The 21,276-nt window shown below is 41.1% G+C and overlaps 1 protein-coding gene across 1 annotated transcript; it reads left to right on the forward strand.

Moving 5' to 3' along the window:
- The first annotated feature begins 7,811 nt into the window (after window positions 1-7,811).
- LOC139372559 (cyclin-dependent kinases regulatory subunit 1) lies at window positions 7,812-21,205 on the forward strand. The gene is made up of 4 exons (XM_071112300.1): window positions 7,812-8,515; window positions 9,168-9,235; window positions 9,386-9,513; window positions 20,290-21,205. The coding sequence occupies exons 2-4, from the start codon at window positions 9,177-9,179 to the stop codon at window positions 20,331-20,333; spliced, it is 231 nt and encodes a 76-aa protein (XP_070968401.1). The 5' UTR covers window positions 7,812-8,515; window positions 9,168-9,176; the 3' UTR covers window positions 20,334-21,205.
- The last annotated feature ends 71 nt before the right edge of the window (window positions 21,206-21,276 follow it).

Genomic DNA, 21,276 nt, shown 5'->3' on the forward strand with positions numbered 1-21,276 from the left:
AGTCCGTAATTGCTTATAGACCCTGCCACAAACGTCTTGTGTCCGAGCCGTTGAATTGTGACCCACTTTGTCCCTATACCGACATTTCACTTGTTTGATTGCCTTGCAGAGGGAATACCTACATTGTTTATATTCGGCCATATTCCCGGTCATCTTTCCATGGTTAAATGTGGTGGTTCGCGCTTTCAGTTTTGAAGGAATGCTGCCGTCTATCCATGGTTTCTGGTTAGGGTAGGTTTTAATAGTCACAGTGGGTACAACATCTCCAATGCACTTCCTTCACTCACAGAATCAGCGTATACATCAAAGTTATTCTCTGAGGCTGCCCAGAACATTTCCCAGTCCTCGTGATCAAAACAGTCTTGAAGCGTGGATTCCGATTGGTCAGACCAGCGTTGAATAGTTATTGTCACAGGAACATCCTGTCTGAGTTTCTGCCTATAGGACAGTAGGAGCAAAATGGAGTCGTGGTCGGATTTTCCGAAGGGAGGGCGGGGGAGGGCCTTGTATGCATCACGGAAGAGTAGCAGTGATCCAATGTATTGCCCGCACGAGTGCTACAATCAAAATGCTGATAGAATTTAGGTGGCCTTGTTCTCAAATTTGCTTTGTTAAAATCCCCAGCTACAATAAATGCAGCTTCAGGATATATGCTTTCCAGTTTGCATAGAGTCCAGTGAAGTTTCTTGAGGGCCGCTGTGGTATCTGCTTGAGGTGGGATAAACACGGCTGTGATAATAACCAACGAGAATTATCTTGGGAGATAACATGGTCGGCATTTAATTGTAAGGAATTCTAGGTCAGGTGAACAAAAGGACTTGAGTTCCTGTATGTTGTTACGATTGCACCATGGGCCGTTAATCATGAAGCATACACCCCCGTCCTTCTTCTTCTTCCCAGAGAGATTTTTATTTCTGTCGGCGAGACGCACAAAGAATCCCGGTGGCCAGTTTTCTGTGAAACAGATACTGTTACAATCTCTGATGTCTCTCTGAAAAGCAACCCTTGCCCTAATTTCGTCTACTTTTTTGTCTAGAGACTGGACATTGGTGAGTAATACACTCTGAAGCGGTGGGCACGCCTTCGAAGTCTGACCAGGAGGTCATTCCATCTAGCTCTTCTGTGGCAACGTTGTTTTGGGTCAGCCTCTGGGATTAGATCCAAGGTGGTAGTGCAAACAAAGGATCTGCTTCGGGAAAGTTGTATTCCTGGTCGTAATGTTGGTAAGTTGACGTTGCTCTGATATCCAATAGTTCTTCCCGGGGTACATGTATTAACACATAAGATTTTCTGGGCTAACAATGTAGAAATAATACATAAAGAAACAAAATACTGCATAGTTTCCTAAGGACTAGAAGCGAGGCAACCGTCTCTGTCAGCGCCATTTTGCCTTATGCAATCTTGTGGGCCGGCTAAAGATTGGGTTCCTGAGTGGCACAGAGATCTAAGGCACTGCATCTCAGTGCTAGATGCGTCACTATAGACCCTGGTTTGATTCCAGGCTGTATCACAACCGGTTGGGATTGGGAGTCCTATAGGGCGGCGCACAATTGGCCCAGTGTCGTCCAGGTTAGAGTTTGGCCGGGGTAGGCCATCACTGAAAATAACAATTTGTTCTGAACTGACTTGCCTAGATAAATAAAGGTTAAATACAAAAATAAAAACATTTATAAAAAGGAGTATTGGTGTCTCTGAGGGGTCTTTGGCCTGGTTTGCTAACTACCTCTCTTAAAGAGTTTATAAAGTCAGAACATCTGCTGTCTCCGCCACTGACTGTCGCCAAGGGTGTACCCCAAGTCTTGATCTTGGGCCCCAGCTTTTGTCAATTTACATCAACAACATAGCTAAGGCAGTAGGAAGCTCTCTCATTCATTTATATGCAGATGATATAGTCTTACTCAGCTGGCCCCTCCCCAGATTTTGTGTTAAACCCTCTACAACAAAGCTTTCTTAGTGTCCAACAAGCTTTCTCTGCCCTTAACTGAGGACACATCCCTGCACGCTATACTCCTCTGTAAACTGGTCCTCTCTGTATAACCATCGCAAGACCCACTGGGTCTGCTTATTTTTAAAACCCTCTTAGGCCTCACTCCCCCTATCTGAGATACCTACTGCAGCCCTCAACCTCCACATACAACACCCGTTCTGCCAGTCACATTCTGCTGCAGGTCCCCAAAGCACACCCTTCCCTGGGTCCCTCCTCTTTTCAGTTGCTGCAGCTAGCGATTGGAACGAACTGCAAAACACACTCAAACTGGACAGTTTCATCTCAATCTCTTCATTCAAAGACTCAATCATGGACAATCTTACTGACAGTTGTGGCTGCTTCGCTTGATGTATTGATATCTCTACCTTCTTGCCCTTTGTGCTGTTATCTGTGCCCAATAATGTTTGTGCTGCTACCATGTTGTGCTGTTGCCATGTTGTTGCTACCATGTTGTTGTCATGTTGTGTTGCTGCCATGCTATGTTGTTGTTTTAGGTCTGACTTCTTGTAGTGTTGAGGTGTCTCTCTTGTCATGATGTGTGTTTTGTCGAATTTTAGCAACCAGGAAATGGCGGAGCACTTTCTGTATCTTTAAAGTTCAACACATAATATCACAGAGTTTCTAAACCCAGAGGTGCAACATAGCGAGACTTCCGGGAATGCTTGCAGACCAGGCATAGGTTTGGGGTTTGATAAATCAATGAGCGAAGTGAACAATTATTCTCGACGGACACCATAAAAGCTACAACCAAGTTAATTCACCCCAAAGGATCGAACAGCTGAAAACAGCTGAAAACCAAAAACATATATTTCCACCAGTGGTAATATATATACCCCAATTTGGGTGGAGTCTCCTCCTCTCTAAACATTACATCTCTATTGCTAGGCAGGAAGTTAAGTAATATGGGCAATAAACGGTTCCTTCTCCCTTAATGTGACCTGACCTGAACTCGACCCCCTTCATCACTAATCCACGGCTCTCCACCCTTATCAGTGCTTGCCAAGGTGATCGTTATCCCTGCACTCAGTACATTCCAAGCTTATTTACCTTAAAACTCGTTTTTCAACCACTCCACAAATGTCTTGTTAAAACAAACTATAATTTTGTCAAGTCGGTTAGGACATCTACTTTGTGCATGACACAAATCATTTTTTCCAACTATTGTTTACAGACAGATTATTTCACTTATAATTCACTGCATCACAATTCCAGTGGGTCAGAAGTTTACATACACTAAGTTGACTGTGCCTTTAAACAGCTTGGAAAATTCCAAAAAATGATGTCATGGCTTTATAAGCTTCTGATAGGCTAATTGACATAATTTGAGTCAATTGGAGGTGTACCTGTGGATGTATTTCAAGGCCTACCTTCAAACTCAGTGCCTCTTTGCTTGACATCATGGGAAAATCAAAAGAAATCAGCCAAGACCACAGAAGAAAAATTGTAGACCTCCACAAGTCTGGTTCATCCATGGGAGCAATTTCCAAACGCCTGAAGGTACCATGTTCATCTGTACAAGCAATAGTACGCAAGTATAAACACCATGGGACCATGCAGCCGCCATACTGCTCAGGAATGAGACGCGTTCTGTCTTCTAGAGATGAACATACTTTGGTGTGAAAAGTGCAAATCAATCCCAGAACAACAGCAAAGGACCTTGTGAAGATGCTGGAGGAAACCGGTAGACAATTATCTATATCCATAGTAAAACGAGTCCTATATTGAAATAACCTTAAAGGCCGCTCAGCAAGGAAGAAGCCACTGCAGCGGTTTGCAACTGTACATGGGGACAAAGATTGTACTTTTTGGAGAAATGTCCTCTGGTCTGATGAAACAATAATAGAACAAAAATAGACAGCCATAATGACCATTTGTTATGTTTGGAGGAAAAAGGAGGAGGCTTACAAGCCAAAGAACACCATCCCAACCGTGAAGCACGGGGGTGGCAGCATCATGTTGTGTGGGTGCTTTGCTGCAGGAGGGACTGGTGCACTTCACAAAATAGATGGATCATGAGGCAAGCAGATTATTGAGGCATCCTCGCAAGACATCAGCCAGGAAGTTAAAGCTTGATTGCAAATGGGTCTTCCAAATGGACAATGACCCCAAGCATACTTCCAAAGTTGTGACAAAATGGCTTAAGGACAACAAAGATAAGGTATTGGAGTGGCCATCACAAAGCTCTGACCTCAATCCCGTAGAAAATGTGTGGGCAGAACTGAAAAGGGTTAGGTAAGGAGGCCGACAAACCAGACTAATTTACACCAGCTCTGTCAGGAGGAATGGGCCAAAACTCACCCAATTTATGGTGGGAAGCTTGTGGAAGGCTACCCAACACATTTGACCCAAGTTAAACAATTCAAAAGCAATGCTACCAAATACTAATTGAGTGTATGTAAACTGCTGACCCACTGGGAATGTGATGAAAGAAATAAAAGCTGAAATAAATAATTCTCTCTACTATTATTGACATTTCACATTCTTAAAGTAAAGTGGTACTCCTAACTGACCCAAGACAGAGATTAAATGTCAGGAATTTTGAAAAACTGAGTTTAAATGTATCTAGCTAAGTGGTCTGTAAACTTCCGACTTCAACTGTACATTCCTCCTACAGATAACCATTAACTTCTGGTGTAGACCCTAGAATATGGCACCCCTCATGTCTCTAACAAAACTAATGATTGATAATATTTAAAGTTCAGAAATCTGAACCCATCACTCGGAATGCGAAATCGGACTTTAGTGATTTCAAGACTACGAATACGTTTTGAACTTTCATCCAACTCGGAATTTCAAATGGAGAACTCAGGCCACTTTCTAGAGCTACGACCTGAAGATCAGTGACGTCATCATGATTCAACTTTTTTTGTTGTTGATTTCCCAGTTGTCTTGAAAGCACCATAAATCCAAAGAATGCCAGACTTTGAAGACAAAATTTGATGACAAAAGTTTCCCACGACGGACCTCCGCGCCACATTCCTGTTCAAGTGAGCACAGCACAACAAGGCAAGTCCAAAAATATATTCTATGTTGCTGTTTAAATGATGTAATATGCCAGGGAGATATGTCAGTGGCTAAGAAAGTATTACTAAGTGTGTATTGTATAGTAAGCTGTTAGTAGCCCATGTGCTTCACACTAATAATTTGGTATATTTTCAGCTCTTAATTTCACCTACTGTTCTGACTTGGTTGTGCACATAACCTGTTTTTGAGAAATGTAAGAACTTTCATTGTCCCCTTTATGACCCCTTCATTTATTCTACGGTTCAGACTTGGTGTACCCGGAGAACACTAAGAACGGCCCATGTTCTGAATTCTGTCGCTGTACATTTCAAAAGTGCTGAACAAATAGTTATATTGACTATGTCCGTCCTAGCTCGCTCATGTATTAATAAAAATTACGGATTTGCTCTTATCCGCTTGTCGTCCCCTTATACCATAGTTTGTACATCTCAATTGTCAGAAGAGACCATGTGTTTAAGCAAGTCACCCATATCAGCTATGTTTTTTTTTAAAGGCATTAAATCAGGCTGAATGAACTGTTTCGCTGCCAGACAAGGCTCTGCTGATAGCCAGCTGTAGCAGTGGTAAAGTGTTGGGACTCTGCTGTTGGGACTTTGTGGGCACCGTTTGTCACCGTTACAGTGCAATTCATGTATTGTTTAGTTTTGTCTTGTGTAGTGGCTTTTCCACAGATGTGGAAAGCTCTTCTCCACTTTGTCCTTGAGGGATTCAAGCACATCTTCCAAGCTTCAAGACAAATAAATCATAGCATCTTAGTGGCAACATTATATTGACATTTTCAAAGCCTCATGAGCCAATTCATTCGTATTGAAAACATCCGCAAAATGTTCCTTTTAAAAGACTTGACAAAAATGTCTGAAATACATTTTGTTTTACTGAGAAGTTGTGTCAGTAAAGTGTCACCTTTAAAAATGTAAGATTTTCTGCCCTTGGGTCAATATTCTCACGGTGACTGGAATCTTCCAGTGGTGGAAAAGGTGCCAATTGTCATACTTGAGTAAAAGTAAAGCTACAGTACTTTTAATAGAAAATAATTCAAGTAAAAGTCTAAAAGTATTTTGTTTGACTAGATAGGTTTAAATAGTGGAGTAGGGTGGTGGGTTATTAATGAGTGTAGGGTTAGACGGTAGGGTAGATTTATTTTTTATAAATAAAATTTAAAAATTATATATTTATATATTTTTTAAGCACAGTATAATGGAAGCTATACTCCAGTCTAATTGGTGGCGGTAATTAAACATTTATTCGATTCCAAATAGATTCAGTAGCCAATCTTATTTTGCTAGATTCTAACCAATGACAGGGCCGTCTTCTGATCAGAGTGAGCAGGCGTTCTGTGCGTGTGTCAATATCTGTTTCTTTCTTTGCTCTTAGGATCAGGGCACCATTGAAAAGACTGATTTCTGGGGTAGTGTCTAGTGTGGAGATCGAGCAATTGAAGTTGAAGATTCCTGTTTGGGACGCCCGCAGTGTGGTGTGTCGCAGACCCGGTTATCCACTGCGTTGTTTCAGGTGCAATGTTTATGGTCATGTCAAAGAAGATCCCAAGATGTGGGACGTGTACAGGAGGGCATGGGACAGAAGATTGTGTAGTTTTGGTGGATAAAGTTGTGTGTGTTAACTGTAGGGGTGCCCATGTTGCTGTGGATCAGAAGTGTCCGGTTCGAGAGAGGCAGGTTGAAGAAGCCAGAGTCAGGCAGACGATGTCGGTCGTATGTTGAGGCAGTGAACAAAGTAGAGGAGGATGGGTCAAGGGTGAGGAATCCTGAGAGGATTCCAGTGAGTAGTAGATTTGTGCCAGCACAGAGGGATATGCCAAAAGAGTGATTTATGCTTCAGTAAGGTTGGCTTCATAGCGTTAATAGCAATGGTTATCAACTGTAATGCAGAAATGGAATGTAAATCACAGAAAATAGATGTGGTGGCAGCTGCAGATATGTATTTGTGTATACGAGATATGACTTCAAAAGAGTTACAGGATGTTTTGAGGGGTGGTGTCCCGTCCTCCCAGGATGTTGGCATAGTGCAGGTACAGATAGGGTCAAAGTAGTGGGTTTTTGATGAGTGTAGCTGGCGATGTCTAGGGCTATATTTCACTAGAGGAACAGAAATAATGAAGAACATGTAATTTAAGTAGGCTGTGACTGGCCTCACACGCCAGTACAGTAGGTAGTGGTGTATGCACCTAAAAGTTGGATGCGCTCCACCAACCAAATTCCAAAGAATGACAGGGCAAGGTAATGACTGCGGTTCAAACTCCATCTTGGAGGGCGGTTCAAATGATTAGCCAAGCAAGGGAAGTTTGCAAAATAAGCCCCTCTGCCCTCGTTTTTAGTCGAGTTTGCAAGTGTACAATTATGTTCACTTCTGGGCCTGAAACTCCCCATAATTCAATTCGAGACAATTGTACATCTGCTAAGAAAAGTCAGCCAAAAATTATAACCTCAACGTCAATATGGAGTCAACATACAAGTGTAAGTAAAAACGAATGTAAACAAGTTAGAAATTGTGCTACTAATGCACTTGATGACACAAACACCTCTTGTAAAAGTAATGATGTTTTTGTTTGGTTAGCTTTAGGAAATTGTAGGAAAAAAAACATTTACCTTCTTCATATGTTCCAACTAGGCAGGCTAACGTTATTTAGCCAATTAATTTGCTAGCTTTCATACAGTAGGCATATATTAATAATGATATAATTAATGTAAGTAGACATGCAATTATAATTGACTGTTGCGCAAATAAAGCACCCACAAGCTACTGGTGGCTGAAAACACAATCATTGCGGGATGAACGAGTGACTAATTTCCGGGCAAGGGCGGTCCATTTAAAAATCATTCCTTCCTCCCTCGCCCTACAAGTGTATACTCGTCAGACGCCATCAGAGGTGTCCACTTAATTTGAGGGGATAGGTTGTGTCTTTTAAGTGTTTGGACTGCAATCAATGCAGCGTTCACGTCGTACGAGGTAGACGGAGAACTGCAAACCGGATGTCATTGTTTTCAATGAGAGCGGACGGTAAATGTCGTTGAGGCTGGTAGTGAATACCGTCAGCCGCCACGGTAGACGGGACTTGCGGCCAAATTGTTTTCTAATGGATGTTGATTTGCACTGATTTAGTTCACTGAAATCAACCATAGCAACATATACGGTAACCCTCTATAACGCTTTATTTGTCCCTCTATGCCGACAGGTATGACGGACTTCGCGTGTCTCGTCTAAACTCAGCATATCACATGATCATTTATGTGAGAGGATAGACCAATGAGGAGCAGCAGTGAGTTTTTGAAAGGTGATCAGTAACATAAGAGAGGGAAACTCGCAGCGAAATGTGAAAAAGGTCCATCGACCACATCACATCAGAAGCAGTACAAGCTACTATACATGGAAATATAAATACATCCGTGACCGACAATATTTTAGAAAAGACAGGCCTGTTGTGAAATTTCTAGATTTTCCGTCACCAAATCACAAATTCAATAATTTGGAACGAGCCACCTGAAGGTGATTTGTGTTTTACTTGTCAAAGCTAACGTAGTAACGTTAGCTAGCTTAGCTTAGTGCTAGATAGCTAAGCCTGCTAGCTAACTAATTTGAGCTAATTCATTATTGTTAGCTAGCAAGTTAACCAGCTATTTAACTAGCCTGTTAACTTAGCTAGCTAGTTCAAACGGTTATTGGATGACCTTTAGTGTTTTATGAACTATGTTAGCTAGAACACTCAGTGGGTGAAATGCTGATGAACATGAGTAGCTAGCTATGTATGATATAGCTAGTTATTTCACCTAGATTTAGTTTTCTAGGGTGGGTTAGTTAAACAAAACGTAGCTAGTAACGTTACTGTAGTAGATTAAACTTGTCGCCTTACTTAGCCATCTAACGTTAGCTAGTTACATTAATTGGTTTATGATGCGCAGTACAGGTGCATTGATCACATCTGACCTGTAATTGTCATGTTATTGCCTTTTGCTTGGGTTTTACTAACTTCTTTGAGGTTTATTGGTAGACTTCAAACGATGAGGTGTATTGCCGTTACGTACTATACGGGCAGTAGATGAAATAAAACATCATACTCCTTCAGTCAGTCCAAATCACAGGATTCCTTGTAATGCTCCTGCTGTAAAAGTCCCTAAACTTTCAGATGCACTCTTTTCAGGTTGGCATCATGTCTCAGAAGCAGATATATTACTCTGACAAATATGACGATGAGAAATTTGAGTATAGGTAAGTTAAGACTACGTTTTTCTAAAACAGTTTTTATCTAGCTAGCTAATATCGACATGTATTTCTTGCCTGGCAGTCTTCCTTCCTAGCCCTGTGAGGTTGACACTGTATGACTCAGTAAAAGTACCATTCAATTTCTCCACTTTGTAGACACGTGATGCTGCCCAAGGACATTGCCAAGCGTGTGCCCAAGACCCATCTGATGTCAGAGACTGAGTGGAGGAACCTGGGCGTCCAGCAGAGTCAAGGCTGGATACACTACATGATCCATCAACCAGGTACACTGTCAGATGTTAGTATTAACACTCAGTATAGTAGAAAGAGTGAAAAGCTGGTGAATACAGCAGCATAAAGGTTATTATGGGGGAATACAACACTGAACTGTACTGGGGGATTACACTTGTGCCTATGTCGCACCATGGTGGTTCATATCAGTACAGTAGGCAGTGTGATGTGGTGAATCCAGTGGCATAACACTGAATTGTAGCCTACTGTACTTGGTGGAACTCTGACTTGGGGATTACTTTTGTACCCATGTCTTGAGTTTGGGTCATTACTGCTACACTGGTGATTAGGATGTGCTACTCCTTAGATGTTTGAAGCTCATGTTGAATTCTCTGGGTACTGTATAAACCATCATGTGATATGGGGTGTATAGACTTGGAAATAAACGGGCTGAAACGGGGAGAGGGAACTACCTGCATTTGTCCAATAAGAAACTTCACACTGCTCTTGATAGTAACACTGATCTTAAATAAGCTTACGTATCGGCCTCATGGCCTTCGTCAGAGCTTTTGTGGCTTAAAAAAAAATATTGCACCCTCATGTAGACCTAGCCCCACCCACATCGTTTCATGCATTGAAATGGGTTGAGGCGAAGGAAAAACAAATAAGTGCTACCAAATATAACAATATACATTTCATAAATATTCTAATAATATGTGTAAATAAGACGTATTAAACATGTCTGTAAAACCACAATGAGGACAACTTGCTCGGTAGGTCTTCATTAATCATTGGGTACATCGTACGAAAAACAGAGTAATCTTAAATAGGAGCATGATGAAATGCCTATGTATGTTATGTTGTGCCTTTGAACATGAATTATACCCCTATTTAAGATTACAATGATGTTTTTTGTATGATGTACCCAATGATTAATGAAAACCTGCTCGGTAGGTCTATGTCTTTGTGGTTTTACAGACGTGTTTAATACGTCTTATTTACACACTTTATTCAAATATTTATGAAATGTATATTGTTATATTTGGTGGCACCTATTTGTTTTTCCTTCACCTCAACCCCTTTCGATGTGTGGAACCGATGTGGGTGTGGCTAGGTCTACATAAGGGTGCTAATTTAAAAAAGAGAACTCACAAAGCTCTGACGAAGGCCATGAGGCCAATATGTAAGCTTATTAAAGATCAGTGATCCTATCAAGAGCAGTGTGCGGTTTCCTTTGTCCTTCATCTTGTTCAACTGTTACCATGTACCTGCAAATAAGATTGCTCAGATGTGCGAGTGCCTTAAATTTTGAATGACAGTTTTTCTCTCTGCACTCTGAAATCTTGTAAGTATACACAAGAAAAAGACAATAGGGAAAAACGACAACTTTTGTTCAGAAATGGGGTGAAATCATCAACAAATGTTCTTTAGATTTAATGCTATTAATTGTTGAACATGTCGAAGGAAGTAAGGAGTTGAAGGAGTTGAAGTGAAGATTAGCGAACATGAGGTTGTAATGAAGGAGATTCTAGTCCCTAATTTCACAGCCATAAACGATACGACCAATCAGCCCATTGGGAAATACAGAGACTTTCTACAAGCAACAAAGATCAAGAAATATCAGCGAGACACAGAGGACTACCAGCTCAACCAGGTGTACGCATGGGAAGGCCCAAGGACAGGAGCACGGAGAGGCCGACGTAGGGACGCACTACTGATCGGGCGATGCAGATATGCAGAAAAGGGAGGAAACACAGAGGCATCCACTGAGAGCGAATTCCCTACAGACAGCAACTCCAGCTATCATCGCACACAGTCATTTTTTTTAGCCCAGAAGCAACACAAGGCTCCACGAAAGAAAATAAACAATGTAAGTGGTCAAAGAGGGGACCAGGAACACAGGCCGTGGACATGGAGCTACAGCAGGACGAGATAATTAACCTCTCCAAAAAAGACCTTACTGACGCGCAAGTCAGTCTTATCGAAGGGCCTCTCTTTTGTACCTAATATGTACAGATAAACCATTCGATATGAAAGTAGATCTGTTAAAATTCTTTCGCAAGATTAAACTTAAGTATGCGTTTTCTCAAAACACTTTCGGGCCTAGAAACAGATCAAAGAGCTAGTACCCATTTTAAGCCCAAAAGCAAATTCTGTCCTGTGGTTAACAACTCTTCAATTAATACCTATTGTAGGTTAGTCGAACAAGAAGACATGTCAGTATATAGGAGACAAACCACATTCAGAAAAATCTCACTAGAACAGAAGAACAGGCACTTAATGAATTAATGAAAGATTCACCTTTGGTTATTAAACCTGCAGATAAGGGGGGTGCTGTGGTTGTTTTAGACTATGAAAAATATAAAGAAGAAATTCAGAGACAACTCAGCAATGAATGTTTCTATAGAAAACTGAGTGTTGATGCCACACAGGTGTTCCAAAGGGAAATATGCTCTAATCTGAAGCAAGCCCTATTAAATAACCTTCTCAAAACCTGAAAATGAATATTGTTGCTGCAAATGTACAGGCATGGATGTATGGCACATTTTACCGAAATTACACGAACCTAAAACACAAGGTAATTATCCAGGCAGACCAGTGGTTGCAGGAATAGGCTCAATGCTAGAGCTGTTGTCGATCTTTGTAGACTCTTATTAAAACTCATGTGCAAGCATTGCCATCAAATGTGAAAGACTATAGACTTCATAAACAAGATCTCACTAATAACGGGTTTAACAGAAGACTGTATTTTGGTCACATTACATGTCGAGAGTATATACCAGCATTCCCCATGTGGGGGGGCTGGGAGCCCTAGCTCACTATTTGGGAGACAGAGACACTAACGAATATCCACCAACAAACTTTATTCTAGAGCTGGCTGAATAAGTTGACTTATAACTATTTTGGGTTTGATGATGAATATTACATCCAAACAAATGGAACATCGATGGGCTCCAAATTCGCTCCGAGCTATGCCAACCTTAGTGGTTCTTCTTGAACGTTTTGTTAATGAAAACAAAAATATATTTTTGAATAAAGTCCTGAAGTTGTATCGATATATTTATGACATGTTTTGCATATGGGAAGGAACGGAAAAAGATCTTTATGACCCCAATCTCAAATTCACTATTGAATGTTAGACTCAACGTGTTAATTTACCTCTATGTGGATTGAGAAATTAAATGGATCCCTATTTACAACTCTGTATAGAAAATAAATGGACAGAAATACTCTAGCTTCCATCCTGAGCCATTAAAGAGAGGACTTCCAAGAAGCCAGTTTTTCAGACTGCGTTGTATATGCCACTCCACAGAGGATTATCTAGAAAAAGCAGCGGAGATGCGCATTAGGTTTCTAAGAAGAGGCTATTTGCCACAATGTGTGGATGAAGCTCTTAGTTTAGCATTGGGGAAAAACACGAGATGAACTGCTACAAAAAAGACCCGCTAAAGAACACTCCGTAATATTCACAACCACATATACTTTGAACTCGCGAAAAGTGGGAGATACAGTCAAGAAACACTGGCATATTTTATCAGCGGACCAGGCTTTGCCAGCTGAATTTAAAAATCCACCACTTGTTGTGTATAGGAAAGGTCGCAATTTACGCGCTAAATTGGTTCATGCCAACTGCCAGCCACAAGAAAATCAGCCAGGCTATTTTACGGCCTCTTCCAAATGGTAGCTATAAATGCAGAGGATGCGCACAGTGCAATATGATGAAGTGTGAATATTTATGCCACTACAGGAAAACGGTTCGTGTACCACCACCCATGTTATTTCCATTATTAAATGTCCATGTGGGCTGTGCTATGTAGGATAAACCTCTCGTTCTCTCAAACAGAATCAGTGAACATAAATTCAATCTGTAGAAATTACATGGATTATCCAGTCGCAGTACATTTTAATGACCTAAAGCATGACATTTCTACTTTTTAAAAAAAACATTTTTTTAGATTGTGGCATAGAGGAAGTTAAGATATCAGGCAGGGGAGGTGACATTAATAATAGTCTGAGTAAAATAGAATGTTTTGGGATTTTCACCCTCCAGACATTATTTCCTAAAGGCCTTAATGATGAAATGCCTATGTATGTTGTGAATTTGAACATGAATTTCTCCTATTTAAGATTACTCCATTTTTCGTACGATGTACCCAATGATTAATGAGAACTTGCTCGGTAGGTCTATGCCCTCATTGTGGTTTTACAGACGTTTAATACGTCTTATTTACACACATTCAAATATTTATGAAATGTATATTATATTTGGCAGCACTTTGTTTTTCCTTTGCCTCAACCTCTTTCGATGCGTGGAACTGATGTGGGTGGGGCTAGGTCTACATAAGGGTGCTAATTTAAATAAACAAAAAACTCAAAAGCTTTGACGAAGGCCGTGAGGCCGATACGTAAGCTTATTACCGATACGTACGCTGTTTTTACCCCCAAGTCATAAGACTACTGAACAGGTGACCAAATGGTTACCCGGACTATTTGCATTGTGTGGCCCCCACCTAACCCCTCTTTTACGCTGCTGCTACTCTGTTTATCATATATGCATAGTCACTTTAACTATACATTCATGTACAACCATATCTACATACTACCTCAATCAGCCTGACTAATCAGTGTATGTATATAGCCTTGCTAATGTTATTTTCAAATGTTTTTTTACTGCTTTATTTCTTTACTTAACTACACACACTTTTTTTGCACCATTGGTTAGAGCCTGTAAGTAAGCATTTCACCGTAAGGTGTTGTATTCAGCGCACATGACAAATAAATATACTTTGATTTGATTATTAAAAGGTCAGTGACTATCGGGCAGTGTGTGGTTTCCTTTCTACTGTTACCATGCACCTGCAAATAAGATTGCTTGGATGTGTGTGTGCCTTTTTTAAATTTCCAATAAGAATTTTCATTAAATAGTTTTTCTTTGGTTTGTTAGTGTGTACTAATGAATGCAGTGGGGTTGGGTGATATTACAATAGCATCGTCGATGGTGACTACATGTGACAGACGATTGTTTAGCCTATATTTGAACTTGACTGGCGTCGCGCAGTAGAAAATTTAGTCTCGCAGCACACATTCTGAGTAATTTGCCTATATATTTTTTTTATATCTCCAGATCAAACTGACTGTATATGGAGTTCCATCTAAAAGTTATTTCAATAGGACTAATGAGAGAACAAACCATATAAATTAGCCTATAGAAAAATCTTTGACAAGTTTGAGCTTAAGAAATAAATGATCCATGTGGGCCTGGGAAATCCCTCCATGTGAGATTGAACACAAAATGGCCAATAACCTTATCCTCCTAAGCCTATCATAAAAGCTTTAAGACAAGTTAGTCATGAACAGTAGCTTATTTCCCTAATATTCTAGCAATGTTATTATAGTTTTCATTCGTTTTTGGGGATTTCTCTGAAGACCCCTAGATCTCTACATTACTCCCTTTTTGTTTACAAGGCCCTACTTCATAAACTTCTGTCTTATCTACCTTTGCTGTTGAAGTATGGACACCTGAGTTGCCTAACCCGTTCACAAGATTGGTTAACTCTCAAGGTTCCTAGGGTGTCCATCGAGCTAGGTAAATCTGCTTTTAGTTTTAATGCACCATAATGCTGTAACAATTCTAAATACACTGCTCAAAAAAATAAAGGGAACACTAAAATAAAACATCCTAGATATGAATGAATGAAATATTCTTATTAAATACTTTTTTCTTTACATAGTTGAATGTGCTGACAACAAAATCACACAAATTATCAATGGAAATCAAATTTATCAATGCATGAAGGTCTGGATTTGGAGTCACACTCAAAATTAAAGTGTAAAACCACACTACAGGCTGATCCAACTTTGATGTAATGTCTTTAAAACAAGTCAAAATGAGGCTCAGTAGTGTGTGGCCTCCACGTGCCTGTATGACCTCCCTACAACGCCTGGGCATGCTCCTGATGAGGTGGCGGACTAAAGCATCCGCCAACTCCTGGACAGTCTGTGGTGCAGCGTGGCATTGGTGGATGGAGCGAGACATGATGTCCCAGATGTGCTCAATTGGATTCAGGTCTGGGGAATGGGCGGGCCAGTCCATAGCATCAATGCCTTCCTCTTGCAGGAACTGCTGACACACTCCAGCCACATGAGGTCTAGCATTCTCTTGCATTAGGAGGAACCCAGGGCCAACCGCACCAGCATATGGTCTCACAAGGGGTCTGAGGATCTCATCTCGGTACCTAATGGCAGTCAGGCTACCTCTTTCGAGCACATGGAGGGCTGTGCGGCCCCCCAAAGAAATGCCACCCCACACCATGACTGACCCACTGCCAAACCGGTCATGCTGGAGGATGTTGCAGGCAGCAGAACGTTCTCCACGGCGTCTCCAGACTGTCACGTCTGTCACGTGCTCAGTGTGAACCTGCTTTCATCTGTGAAGAGCACAGGGCGCCAGTGGCGAATTTGCCAATCTTGGTGTTCTCTGGCAAATGAAAAACGTCCTGCACGGTGTTGGGCTGTAAGCACACCTGTGGACGTCTGTTTCTGACCGTTTGAGCAGACATATGCACATTTGTGGCCTGCTGGAGGTCATTTTGCAGGGCTCAGCCAGTGCTCCTCCTTGCACAAAGGCGGAGGTAGCGGTCCTGCTGCTGAGTTGTTGCCCTCCTACGGCCTCCTCCACTTCTCCTGATGTACTGGCCTGTCTCCTGTTAGCGCCTCCATGCTCTGGACACTACGCTGACAGACACAGCAAACCTTCTTGCCACAGCTCGCATTGATGTACCATCCTGGATGAGCTGCACTACCTGAGCCACTTGTGTGGGTTGTAGACTCCGTCTCATGCTACCACTAGAGTGAAAGCACCGGCAGCATTCAAAAGTGACCAAAACATCAGCCAGGAAGCATAGGAACTGAGAAGTGGTCTGTGGTCCCCACCTGCAGAACCTCTCCTTTATTGGGGGTGTCTTGCTAATTGCCTATAATTTCCACCTGTTGTCTATTCCATTTGCACAACAGCATGTGAAATTTATTGTCAATCAGTGTTGCTTCCTAAGTGAACAGTTTGATTTCACAGAAGTGTGATTGACTTGGAGTTACATTGTGTTGTTTAAGTGTTCCCTTTATTTTTTTGAGCAGTGTACATTTAATCTTGATGTTCTGGAAATTTAAAGTATTGATTGGAGACTTATTTGTGGAGGAAGTTTACTATTTTTCTGTGTGTTTTGTGTTTCCCATGACTGTTTTTGTATTTTAATGTGTATATGTTTGGGTATAATGTATATATTTATGTTGCAGATTCAGGGCACATTTGTAAAAGAGACCTAGGACTCAATCATTGCTGTTTTAAATATGGTTAAATAACATGTTTTAAAATGTTAGTTTTCAGATCCACTTTACTTGAAGTTTCATAAAAATGTTATTTTGTTTTTAGTGGGAGGTAGGGCTCTACAGTGTGACCGTTTTACTCGCACATGCGCCAAAATATTCATGTGCGACCTGGAAAAATGAAGGTCCGTGTAAAGCCTTGTTAGGAACCATTTGTGCTTCCTTCTTGCCACCCTACATGCCAGATTTGTTGAGTGCTTGGGATGTTGTCACATGCACACTTTAACCAGTCTTGGCCATAAAAGCCTGTAGCTCTTTCAAAGTTGCCATTGGACTCTTTATAGCCTCTCTGATCAGACTCGTACTTGCTCGGTCAACCAGTTTGGGGTGATGGACTGATCTAAGCAGGGTATTGGTGGTGCCATACATTTTTTCCACTTCCTAGTAATCGTCTTGACTGTGCTCTAAAGCCGTTGAAATCTTTAAAATCACATGTTATTGGTCACATACACATTGGCAGCAGATGTTTTTGCGAGTGTAGTGAAATGCTTGGGCTTCTAGTTCTGACAGTGCAGAAATACCTAACAAGTAATCTAACGATTCCACAACAACTACCTAATACACACATCTAAGTAAAGGAATACGAATCTATACATTCATGGATGAGCAATGACAGAGCGGCATATGCAAGTAGATGGTATAAAATACAGTACATACCTATGAGATGAATGATGCAAGATATGTAAACATTGACCTCGCCTTCTGGATGGTAGCAGGGTGAACAGGCAGTGGCTCGGGTGGTTGTTGTCCTTGATGGTCTTTTTGGCCTTCCTGTGACATCGGGTGCTGTAGGTGTCCTGGAGGGCAGGTGGTTTGCCCCCGGTGATGTGCAGACCGCACCCCCACTCTGGAAAGCCTTGCGGTTGTGGGCGGTGCAGTTGCCGTACCAGGCGGTGATACAGCACGACAGGATATGCTCTCCGTTGTCCATCTGTAAAAGTTTGAGGGTTGAAGAAGGCACTGTTGCCATACTGTGTGGGTGGACCATTTCAGTTTGTCCGTGATGTGTACACCGAGGAACTTATCTTTCCACCTTCTCCACTGCTGTCCCGTCGACGTGGATAGGGGGATGCTCCGTTTGCCGTATCTTTTATATCCATCCTCAATCTGTACCTTTCCTCAACGTTGTCCCAGTGTTCTTTTGAAAGCTCTTGCTGAGTGTTTGCTTTGCAATTCCCTACCCAGCAAGCTGAACCTACAGGAATTGCTGAATTTATCTGGAAAGCATGCGAATCACTACAATTTAAAACCGGTGGAGGCCAATGAACTTGGTGTGTGATTTTGAAGGTCATTGGTTACACCTGAGCTAATTTATGATTGCTTTTGCAAGGGGGTTGGACACTTATCCAACCCCCTTGCACTATTTCAGTTAAAGATTTAGATTTTCTTAATCCAGATTCTTTTTTTACTTGGAAGTTGTGGGGTGCAATGGGTAGATCAATGGAAAATGCATTTTAATTCCCGGCTATAAGGCAACAAAAGGTGAATATTTTGAAAGGGGGTATACACTTTGTATAGGCACAGTAGGTGTGTTGACTGAAAGGCACTCGATTCATGAGCTGTCTTGACAAATGAAATAGGCAGTGGCATGGTGCATATAGCCATAAAAGCACAGTGACTTGCCTCAATGCAGTCATTTGTGGCTTTCAGTTATATTTTTGGCAACCCATCCCATTAGTGTATGGATCTCCAGTTGATCTGTTCTGTTATATTTAATCAACTCGGACTAACCCAGTGCACTGCTTGCTATGAATTCTATCTGATGGTGTTTGCATGTTTAGCTAAAAAGACATGTTTGGAACACTGACAAGTAAAGAGCGCAGATGAGAGGCACGCAAGCCTGTTCTGCTCCTCTACCAGAAATAAATATTAGAAAGGATTTGCCATTGCCTGCACTTACCCTCTGCCCAGGCTTTCAAAAGCATTATCGTTCATCATGATTCGTCCAGTGGTATTTGATTTTGTGCTATAGACCAACTGCGTTTTAGCAGTTAAAAAAAAATCGTAAAACACTTTTTTTTTCCAAAATGTGGGTGGTTGCTAATAGGGGTGATAGCGTCGTATATCACAATGTTTTTATAGGTACATAATCAAGATGGGACAAAGGTTGGACATCGCCAAACCTATAATACAGTACAGTCATGTTGAGAGCTCAAAGATCAGTGTTTAACAGAAGATGCTCAGCCTCCATTGGAATGACTTGTGTTATAAGCTAAGCAGTATCTTTGATACTGGTGTCTTGTCATCAGCAGATCGTGAGGTCTGACTCATTCTGTCTGTCTCCAAATACATCTGTTCTTGTCTGTCACCTGAACACAAGACATTGAGTCTAAGCATTTCAGCCATGATAACCAAATACCCTAAGTGGTTTACCAAGTCAGGGCATCTGTTGAACATATGGTTGGGTGTGTCCCACAAACATATTTGATGAGCTTGCCGTATGTGCATCATTACACAGCCTTGAATGAAGAAACAAAGAATTAATGGCTACATGGCTAAAGCAGACAATGCTAAGACATGTGTTTGATGGAGAGGTTAGTGTGCCATGCGCCCTAGAGGGGAGGTCTGTATCATCTTGTTACACGATGACCTTGTCATCGGATGGATGGTCACTGAAATGTATTCGGCACGTGTGCACTGATTTGCAGCCTTCGTTTATTAACAAAAGCCTCACACGTGCCACTCTCCTACATTGCCTCTGGTTTTTGCTCAGACAAGCCTCACACACGTCATGGTCCTAAGATGGGGTACTAGAATACGGACACAGGCGTCGGTCACATTGTTCCAAAAGCCGCGGGAACTTGTCGGCAGATAGACGTTAAGTGGTTGAGTATGATAGACTACTGACGCGTTGCCACTTATCAAACCAACAAAATATTTTGTGTTGATGGTGCTCCAAATGGAGGTATCGTTTCTAAACATGGGCTACTAAATCTTTGTCTGACTGTTGTATTGTTTCTAAACATGGGCTACTAAAGCTTTTGTCTGACTGTTGTATTGTTTCTAAACATGGGCTACTAAAGCTTTGTCTGACCAAACAAATGCAGCCAGCGCTCCCATTCAAAATCCAATACTGAAGTTCTCCAAACTTTTCAATATTTGAGTCAACCAGATGAGATTTGGAAGGATCAAGCCTCACGAGACTACTGGAATACATGAAAGAATGATCAGCTTTCCAAACTCTGACTCTAAGGATGAGTCCCAATAATATCTGCTTTCGTTCACTACTTCCCACATCTGAATGCATTGGAGTGGTGTAGGCACGGGCTAGAGGTAGTTTCCACCATGTTTCTTATACCAGCCATTTTCTTTCAAATTAGTGATGAGCAGTAAACAAGTGCACACTTTGGAAGGAAGGAGAGATATTTGGGAAACCGCCTGAAATGTTTTTCATTCAGTTCCTGAACTTAATTCACATGTTTCCTGTTTTTTTTCTTTTTCACCAGAGCCCCACATCTTGCTTTTCCGTCGTCCTCTGCCTGCAGCCTGATCTCAGACAGAGTGCACGAGAGAACACTCATAGGGAAGAAGATAAGAGTGGCTGGAGATGGATGAACACTTCAGTTGGATGGATACTATACTAAAATACTATTTTCCACATGTGTATCGTATACATTGCAGTGGAGCCAGAGTCAAGAGCTCCAACCCACCGTCCTCACTCACTGTAAAGCCTTTCACATTTCCTATGGACCTGCTTGGAACCCTTTCATCCTTTTCTCTATCTGTATTTCTGTAATCATTCAAACTTTAGTCCTAATACAAACTTGATAATGTTGTCAGGGTGTATGTCTGGGAAGAAAAATAAAAGCTGTGGTTGTGGCAACACTTGAATTATTCTAAACCTTACCTGCTGTGCGTTGACTAACATAATCCTAATATCTATTTTAAGCTATATAGTAACTGTAAAATGTAAGGGGGACATTTTTGAAAGTGCACATTTTACCAAAATGACTATGATCAAATACCTGTTATGGCACTTGATTCATCTTGTTTTGAATACTGTAGATTGTATCAAGTGTATGCACACCTACTCTGTACAAATGATGATAGTACTCTGGACATGTTTTTTTTATTTTATCAATTGTGACCTGCAATTATAAGTAACGCTGTTGACTGTCTGCATTTTAGAGCTGTCAAAATGGGGCCCAAGATCTTTGTTGACATGTCTATTATTGTACAAATCAGCTGCTCAGTATTTTATGAATTCTTGTACCCCGGAAAAAAATGTTTTTTTAATTCGTCATTCTCACAGATTATGATGTGGTTGTGAATTATAATTTTAAAAAAATATATATGTATGTATATCCTTAAAGTGGCACTAATGGTACTGTCCCCACTACAATAAATACATACTTAAATACATGTAAATTGGTCCTTAAAACATTTACATTTGAATTACAGTAAAATTCCATTAGCCCTCCTATTATGATCAG

The sequence above is a fragment of the Oncorhynchus clarkii genome, chromosome 18 (assembly GCF_045791955.1).
Source record: "Oncorhynchus clarkii lewisi isolate Uvic-CL-2024 chromosome 18, UVic_Ocla_1.0, whole genome shotgun sequence".
NCBI lineage: Eukaryota > Metazoa > Chordata > Actinopteri > Salmoniformes > Salmonidae > Oncorhynchus > Oncorhynchus clarkii.